This window comes from Sapajus apella, unplaced genomic scaffold (genome assembly GCF_009761245.1).
Source record: "Sapajus apella isolate SASKATOON/1434 unplaced genomic scaffold, GSC_monkey_1.0 scaffold1677, whole genome shotgun sequence".
Classification (NCBI taxonomy): domain Eukaryota; kingdom Metazoa; phylum Chordata; class Mammalia; order Primates; family Cebidae; genus Sapajus; species Sapajus apella.
In genome coordinates, this window is record NW_022438603.1 from 4,759 (window position 1) to 13,484 (window position 8,726).

An 8,726-nucleotide genomic window follows, 5' to 3' on the forward strand; every position below is an offset into this window, starting at 1 on the left:
TATGATATTTCTAAAGTCAAAATTTCAAATTTTGAAATCAGTCTTTTTGATTTCACCCTAATAATTTGAATATTAGGGCCTTTGAATGTCCCAAAGAGACACATTACACTCTTTTGGTATGTTAAGCATAGTATAAAATCATTTTTACCTTTCTTCGGATTATATTTGTATGAATATGTTATTAACGTATGAAAATTTTATAAAATTTCTAAAATTCTGATATGTCTTAGTATATGTTGTTAATAATTGATTGGTCAAAATGTATGTCACATAAATAATCTAATTTCAATTGCAATTGAATCTTTAACCATGGGTATTCTTAGAGTTATTTTTTTAATCTACAGACAACTATTGTTTCATTTTGATTCTCACAAAACAGTTTAAGTACAGTGTAAAATTAGTTTCTGCTCTAAGGAAATCTGTGGAGTAGACTCTTAAAAGACTCTTAAGTAATTCTTAATATTGGATTTTGGCCAGGTTCAGTGGCTCATACTTATAATCCCAGCACTTTGGCAGGCCAACATGGGTGGATCACTTAAGGTCGGCAGGTCAAAACCAGCCTGGCCAACATGGTGAAACCCCATCTCTACTAAAAATACAAAAAAAGTCGCCAGGAGCAGTGGCACCTGCCTGTTGTGCCAGCTACTCAGGAGGCTGAGGCAGGAGAATTGCTTGAACCCAGGTATTGGAGGTTGCAGTGAGCCAAGACTGTACCACTGCACCCCAGCCTAGGTGACAGAGGAGACTGTCTCAAATAAATACGTAAAATAAAATAAATAAAAATATAAAAAATGGTTTTTAATAACTTTGGATATCATACCACTGGACCAAACAACAACAACAACAACAAACCAACCAAACAAACCAAAAAAACCAGGACTCTAGCTAAAAACAAATGTATTCATGAGGATTGCTAACCCAACATCAAGCACAACAAGAGTTACTTACATGGAGCTAAACCATTAAAGGATTAAAATAATTTTTCATGATATTTAAAACAGTGTTTGACACTTTTCATGTTTCATTCTTCAGAGTCAAAAAAGCTTATTTTTGGAAACCTGTTAGCTTACAACATATTGGGTAATTTTGTGAGCAGAATTGGAAAGATTTATCTTTCTCTATACCCAATTTCTCTAAAAATAAGAAACTATTAGTGGGTATTCTTAATTTATGTCACTATAGTTATTTTCATCAGTTTCATAAGGATCTATTTTCTTTTATAACAGGACACAATTGGAGATACTGCTTATTTTGCCAAGGCTTTGACTGGAATGGCATATTTTCAGATATGCCCAGAATGATTTGAGGATTGATATTGGCTTAATAGAGCTGATAAAAATTCCCTTGGAAAGACTGCTCAGAAATGTCCATGCATTTTATTTAAAAGTTCATGATCTGTGGTTAGTAAAGAATGTGACTTGCTGATAGGCCCAGAAACCCAACGTTATCTTGAGACCTCATGAAAAGAGGGATTCACCCTCTTTATACAAGTATCCACAGGCACAGATAAATCCTTGGCTTTCATAGCCCTGAGAGGCTTTTGCAAATCTAATCTAAGATTTCTTATGAACACACTTCCAGCAAAGCCAATTTTAAAAGATTCTCTATGTGAATCACTTTTCTTGCTGCACTTTATGCAAATCATTAGGCCAAGTATAATACAAAAACTTATTTTGCAAATACAGTGGGCCTACTTCTACTTGTCTTTTATAAAAATGGGAGACCAGAGAGAGAAAAAATTGTGCTTCAGAAAAAACTACTGTACAACAGTTATTATATTCTAGGCTTGTTCATTGTTTATGAGTTTCATTATTTGCCTACAGATTGGACATAATCCTAAATTCTTTTCTGGCTACAAGCATAAAAACTAATGGTTTCAGAATTTTTTTTTTTATTTTGGAGTCTTAAAATTATGCTTTTCTTAAAGCCCTGCAAACTGAAACTAGACAACTTACATAAACTTTTGGAGAAATCATAGCAACTTATATATAACAACCTCTGTGCCTGCAGATGTATGGACTACACAACAGGTGTTTACGGACACTGTTTTATGAACACTGGATTCAGAGTATAACTTAGGGAGACCTGTAAGATTGCCAGTGCAATTGGAAGATGCTTCAGAGACTCTAGAAAGATGAATCTACAGACTTCTCCAGACATTAAAGGTGAGTCAGCATGCTTTATGGAACATATAATTATGTTGCATCAGTATACTCTCCTTTTTTTGCTTCAATCTGGCTTGGTTTTATCTGATGTGACTTCACTCCTTTTCCCCTGGGATATGACTTCCTAGAAATGAGCCTCCCTAGTGACAGAGGATCAGATGAAACATACATCCACAAAGTCATGTCTTCTATAATACTTTCTCTGAAATCTGTAGAATTCCAGAACTTTGAGAGGCCAAGGCAGAAGGATTGCTTGAATCCAGAATTGCAAGACCAGCCTGAGCAACAAAGTGAGACCACGTCTCTACAAAAAATAAAAAAAGTTATCCAAGTGCAGTGTTGCATGCCTGTAGTCTCAGGTATTTGGGAGATTGAGGTGGGAGGACTGCTTCAGTCCAGAAGTTCAGGGCTGAAGTTAGCTGTGATCATGCTATTATACTTAGCCTGGATGACAGAACAAGAAAACTGTGTCAGAAAGAAAGAGAGAGAAAGACAGAAAGAGAGAAAGAGAACAGGATAAGCAGCAAAGGGTCTCAGACATCTTTAGAAAACTGCCCAAACAAATTTTCCTTTGCTGGCCTCAAAACCTTTCAAGACGTATATTGTTCCATAAAAGAAGGACATGTCAACTGTAAATGCAGGTGTGCAATCAAAATTTAGCTTCTAAAACTAAAACCTTTTAAGTTTCATTCAGATAGTTGTCTTCTCAAGTATGGAACAAAGACCCTATATTTCTGACCTGCCTTTTCCCTTATAAGGAAATATATAAATACTGAGCCCCTGAATCCTCTTCAAAGAGAACAGAAGCCACAGAGGTTTTCTGTGACTCATGTTTCCCCAGAACGCAACCTTGAGCTCTGGCTCGATAAATGTCAGTTGGTCAAGATCCTTGCCTCAGTTGCTCATTTTGGATAACCACCATAAATTCTACATAATCGTCCTTTTTTTGTTTTTGTTTTTGTTTTTGTTTTTTGCCAAGGAGATGTGTACCTTGGTGAGTTGCTCACTTCATGAGCCAAGCACTCTTCTCTTTTTCCTTCCTTTTCCACCCCCACCACTCGGTGCTGTGTGCTCCGGCCTGACCCTAGCTCCCAGTTTGTTAGCATTGGTCTAAGAAAGCCAGACCAGGAGGGTCAGGTTGAAAAGAAAGTCAGAGGCCAACAGTCATGGAAAGAGGCAGATGGGGCTGTCATTGCCCAAAGCCCATCCACTCTGCATTTTATCACTTTTTCTGGATTTGGAATCTCCTTCTCTTTGTGACCATCCAGAAACTCGCCCTCCTCCTACCTTCTTCTCACGACAACTGTCCCTGGTGCACCCACTTACGGCCAGATAATGGCCATATGTACAGTTGAGAATTGAGTGAAATTGACTTTTTTGTGAGACTCTTAACCTGGCCCTGCTTTATCCCAAAAGAGGTTTATAAAAGCCAGCTTTTGGCTGGGCGCGGTGGCTCACACCTGTAATCCCAGTGGCAGGCGGATCACAAAGTCAGGATATCGAGACCATCCTGGCCAACATGGTGAAACCCCATCTGTACTCAAAATACAAAAATTAGCTGGGCATGGTGGCTACTCAGGAGGCTGAGGCAGGAGAATCGTTTGAACCAGGGAGTCAGAGGTTGCAGCGAGCTGAGATTGTGCCACTGCACTCCAGCATGGAGACAAAGCAAGACTCCGTCTCAAAAAAAAAAAGCCAGCTTTTATGCCAGCCTGTGCAGTTATGAGTGTGGTATTAAGGAGCAGACATATAAGCAAAGGGTGAGACAGAAAACAAAATGCTGGCCATTTGTCAAACTGTGAACATAGAGAGGGCAAAAAATCATCTGGAAGCAGATGTCCATTAGGCGGCCTTGGAAATTTTAAGCTGTCCTCTTTTCAAATGCAGTGATGGATGAGGTTGAATTATGGAGTTGGATTGTACTGGGTACTTCATTTGTGTGCCTCAGTTTTTTAAAAAATCTGTAAATATGAGAATGGTGACACTCAGGACATTTTGTGGGGACTATATGTAGCTGGAAAGCTCTTAGGGATTGTGCCTGGTGCATAGTGAGTGCTGCATCAGCGTGAGACATTATAATTATGGGAATAGGCAAAAGTGCCACCCTGGGCATCCTGCGTAGGGAGGTATTTTTCTTTCCTTTTTTTTTTTTTTTTAATTGTACTTTAGGTTCTGGGGTACATGTGCAGATCATGCAGGATTGTTGCATAGGTACACACATGGCAATGTGGTTTGCTGCCTCCATCCCCCCGTCACCCACATCTGGCATTTCTCCCCATGTTATCCCTCCCTGATCTTCCCACCCCCCAGTGTCCCTCCCTTGGCCCCCACAACAGACCCCAGTGTATGATGCTCCCCTGGGTAGGAAGGTATTTTTCAGCAAGGGCCCTGGTAGGTCTACCGGAGATGAAGCTGGTTGGGGGAAGCTTAATTTCTAGGAGCGAAATGATTGGAATGCAGGACGTGCTGTGACAATACCTTTACTTCACAGCTAGAATACATAGAGTAGGTGTGGCTTCTGCGACAACTGTAGTCTCCTGGGTATCTAACAATGTGTCCTAGAGTGAGATGGCTTTGGGGTAAGCCAAGCCTAGAAACGGGCTTTAGAGCTGCCTTGCACATAGCATTCATCCCACCGAACTAAAGCATTCATCTTCTTCTTAAAGGAAAGCATTCATTTTGCTAACGCAATCCCCCCTTGTGGCCCAGGCCATTATTTTCATCTGTGTACTATCCTAATTTGTAAGGTGTTAACAGAAAGAAGGAAGACGTGTGAAATAAGAAAGTGTGTGAATGAATTAACAGGGCAGAATTGGGACTGGTGTGTGTCAATTAAGAGGAAGCATGCGTAAATTTTAGGTGAACATCAAAAGGACTTTTTTTAAACAGACCTCTTCCTAGAAATAATATCCACTGCCTTGGGTGGATAGCTAGACTCCATCACAAAAACATTCCAGCAGAGTCATGAGAGAATGGGGAGGGTAACTTTTTGGCTAAATGGCAGGTAAGACTCAGTAAGGTTCTGAAGATAAAGGAGTCAAAGGAGAAGATGGGTGACGGCAAGGGACATGGGATGGTGAAGGGAAAGATCTGAAAGGAATGTTGACCAAGGGCTCATCAGGTACCAGGCTCTGTGACTAAGGCCTTACACATTTTAACTTAATCGTCCACTGTCATTCTCTGATGCGGTAAGAGTCACCCTTGTGCTGCAGATGAGAAAAGAGGCTGAGGGAGGTCAAATCAGTGGTCCCGGGTCATCCAGCCACTTCGGAGTAGACCTAGTACGTTTCACCTTGATGTTTGCACACAGACAGGAAAGGGAGACACAGAAGGAAGGGAAGCAAGGTTTTGTCGTGGGTGACACTTAGGAAAGTTACCTATGTAAGGCAGAATAATGGCCTCTTAAAATATCTAAATCCTAACTCCTGGAACTCATGCATTTTTTTCTGAAAAATCCCTGTGCAGAGGTGATAAAGGTAAGGATCTTGAGATGGGAGGTTATTCTGCATTATCTGGGTGGGGACAGTGAATCATAAGGTGCTTGTAAGTGAAAAGTAAGGAAGGGGGTCAGAATGAGAGATGCAAGCTGATAGACTCCACTGACCATTGCTCACTGTGAATATGCATCAAAAGACAAAATTACAACTAATGTGGTTAAATATTTTATTTGTAATTCATGATTTGAGACAGCTTTCACTCTACAAATACAGTGATAGCTCCCCTGGGCAATGCAATACGAGAACAATGGGTTTTGTGAAATAAGAACCAGTTAACAAAGCCATAGAAATAAATTGATTGATTAACTTTAGGGTACTTCTGGTCACTTTTCTGTAAAAGTTAAAGCAGAGGTTACTTTTTTTTTATTACGCTGTCTCAGGTAGACTAAAATATCCTGTTTTTTCCAGAAAAAAAAAAAAAAAAAAAAAGATCTGTTTTGGGATCTACCTGCTTCTTTAAAATTTCAGATGGGACTGGGCACAGTGGCTCACGCCTGTAATCCCAGCACTTTGGGAGCCAAGGAGGGCGGATCACGAGGTCAAGAGATCGAGACCATCCTGGCCAACATGGTGAAACCCCGTCTCTACTAAAAATACAAAAAAAATTAGCTGGGCATGGTGGCGTGCGCCTGTTGTCCCAGCTACTCGGGAGGCTGAGGCAGGAGAATTGCTTGAACCCGGGAGGTGGAGGTTGCAGTGAGCCGAGATCGCGCCACTGCACTCCAGCCTGGCGACAGCGAGACTCCGTCTCAAAAAATAAAAATAAAAAAGTAAAAATTTCAGTTGGAGTATGTCACATTTAGCATGAGTGGAACTATTTTGGAGTCTCTATGCTGCTCTCAAGGCGTGAGGGAAACTTAAAGTGTTAGCGTTACTCTCATTAACCACCATTTCAGGCTTCCATTATTCATAGGTTACGATGTCTTTCTGATCACACATTTCTTTGAGTTTTTGTAATTTCAGCCAAAGAGAGACCCTTTGGTGTTTTATGATGGCTGCACATGAACACTTGAACATTTTTGTAAAATGTATCACATCGGGGAGGCTACTAGTATGACCATCAGAAGAAAAACACCAAAAGCTTGGAGTATGCACCTTAGTCGAGATACAAACCAACAAAAGTAGAATAGATCAAAGAAAGAGCCAGAAGAGTCCATCCGTTTTAACCAAGTAGCATGTTTGTCACATTTGCAACTGAGTCTCTATAATACTCGATGTATTTATTTACATGCAACAATCGGTGCCAGACACTGCACAGGCTCCTTTCTGTCCAGGTAGTAAGGAGTAACTTCATTATCTGGCCTTGGATGGCTGGGTTGAATTAGAACAAGGACTGAAAGCAAGTGAGTCTGGAAGTGTAACTAAAAGGAACAACAGTACATTTGAACAAACAATTGTGTTAAAGATGCTGCTCGTGTCAGCCACTGGGCGGACTAACAGATCTCTTATGTAAAAATTTTAGGTTGAGGCAGGGCACAGTGGCTCACGCCTGTAATCCCAACACTTTGGGAGGCTGAGGTGGGTGGATCACGAGGTCAGGAGTTTGAGACCAGCCTGGCCAACACGGTGAAACCCCCGTCTGTATTAAAAATACAAAAATTGGCCAGCTGGGATTACAGGTGGCATGTAGCCTGTAATCCCAGCTACGCAGGAGGTGGAGGCAGGAGGTTGAACCTAGGAGGTGGAGGTTGCAGTGAACTGAGATCGTGTCACTGCACTCCAGCCTAGGCAACACTGGCAAGAGTCCATCTCAAAAAAAAAAAAAAAAAACAAACAAACAAACAAAAAAAAAAAACCCTTCAGGTTGACATGCTATATCTGACACTCTGTTAAGCTTCTCCCACTTTTCAATGGGGTTGTTTGTGTTTTTCTTGTATATCTGTTTTAGTTCTTTGTAGATTCTGGATATTAGCCCTTTGTCAGATGGGTAGATTGCAAAAAAATGTTTCCCATTCTGCTGGTTGCTGGTTCGCTCTAGTGATGGTTTGTTTTGCTGTGCAGAAGCTCTGAATTTTAATTAGATCCCATTTGTCTATTTTGGCTTTTATTGCCATTGCTTTTGGTGTTTTAGTCATGAAGTCCTTGCCTATGCCTATGTCCTGAATGGTTTTGCCTGCGTTTTCTTCTAGTGTTTTTTTGGTGTTAGGTTTTATCTTTAAATCCCTAATCTATCTGGAGTTAATTTTAGTGTAAGGTAACAGGAAGGGGGTCCTGGGAATTGCTGAGGCCTTTGCCTCTTTAGCAGTGATTCTCTCACCCAACCTCTAAACATACTATGCACAAACACAGACGCACACACACACACACACACAAGCAGACACACACAATCATAAACATACACTGTAGGTTGGGCAAGCATGGCTCTGGGGCCTCTGTCCTGTCATGCCCATGGCTTTAGGTTAGGGTGCACAGTTGGTCGGCCTGTCCTCTCGCAGCTTCATCTGACCCTTCCCTTCACAGCAGGAGGCTGGGCTGCCCCAGGACTTTGTCACAGGGATGCATCCCCACCATGCTTTGGGTGAGTTGAGTTATGGCTGGTGAGGGACCCTCTCTGTATCTCATTGTGTCAAGCTTGACTACAGCTTCGAAGGATGGATATTCAATGACCCAGTAGTCCAAAAAGGTATTTTCCTTTCTGGAGATATGAAGGGTGAATTTCTCTTGCCTCTGGGGGTGTGCAAAGTGAACTTCTCTTGCCTCTGGGGGTAGAGGCCTGTGCTGGTCGCTCAGTGGAGGCTGCGGGCCCCATGGTCACCAGGGACAGATCTCAGCCATTGTGTTGCTCTCCGAGTTCTGGCTGAGCTTGGGCTGAGGCCTATCCTTTCTCTCCATGACCATCTTGAGAGTCCTCTGTCCTCTGTCCCGCTGACTGTCCAGGGGTCACCCTATTTTATTTACGACTGGTGGAACAAGGAGTGGGGGGGAAGCCGCCCAGAATCCCCACAGGATACAGCTCTTTGAAACCCCAAAGTGGGAGCCTGGGACGGAGCAGAGGCTGAGTTGGAGAGGTTCATCCCGACTTCCTTTGCAGCCAGATGGGCTCAGTCTTCCCTGTGCTGGCATC

The 8,726-nt window shown here is 41.9% G+C and overlaps 1 protein-coding gene and 1 long non-coding RNA gene across 2 annotated transcripts; one reads left to right on the forward strand and one right to left on the reverse strand.

Annotated features, from left to right (window-relative positions):
* Positions 1 to 838: 838 nt before the first annotated feature.
* LOC116546919 lies at positions 839 to 2,415 on the forward strand. Its single transcript, XR_004266884.1, has 3 exons — positions 839 to 1,400; positions 1,928 to 2,165; positions 2,381 to 2,415. It is a non-coding gene; the product is annotated as an uncharacterized LOC116546919 (long non-coding RNA).
* A 3,778-nt stretch (positions 2,416 to 6,193) lies between these two features.
* On the reverse strand, positions 6,194 to 8,500 carry LOC116546920 (uncharacterized protein C9orf85). The gene is made up of 2 exons (XM_032273032.1): positions 8,418 to 8,500; positions 6,194 to 6,476 (listed from the first exon to the last, which is right to left on the reverse strand). Exons 1-2 carry the CDS (start codon positions 8,498 to 8,500, stop codon positions 6,194 to 6,196), a joined length of 366 nt encoding a protein of 121 aa, XP_032128923.1.
* Positions 8,501 to 8,726: the final 226 nt, after the last annotated feature.

Excerpts from the sequence above, each read along its gene's own strand:
- LOC116546920 (XM_032273032.1), bottom strand. The coding sequence starts at position 8,500 with ATGGTCATGGAGAGAAAGGATAGGCCTCAGCCCAAGCTCAGCCAGAAC. Across the intron at positions 6,477-8,417 it reads ATGGCTGAGATCTGTCCCTG|TTCCACTCATGCTAAATGTG; the intron begins GTGACCATGGGG and ends ACTCCAAAATAG.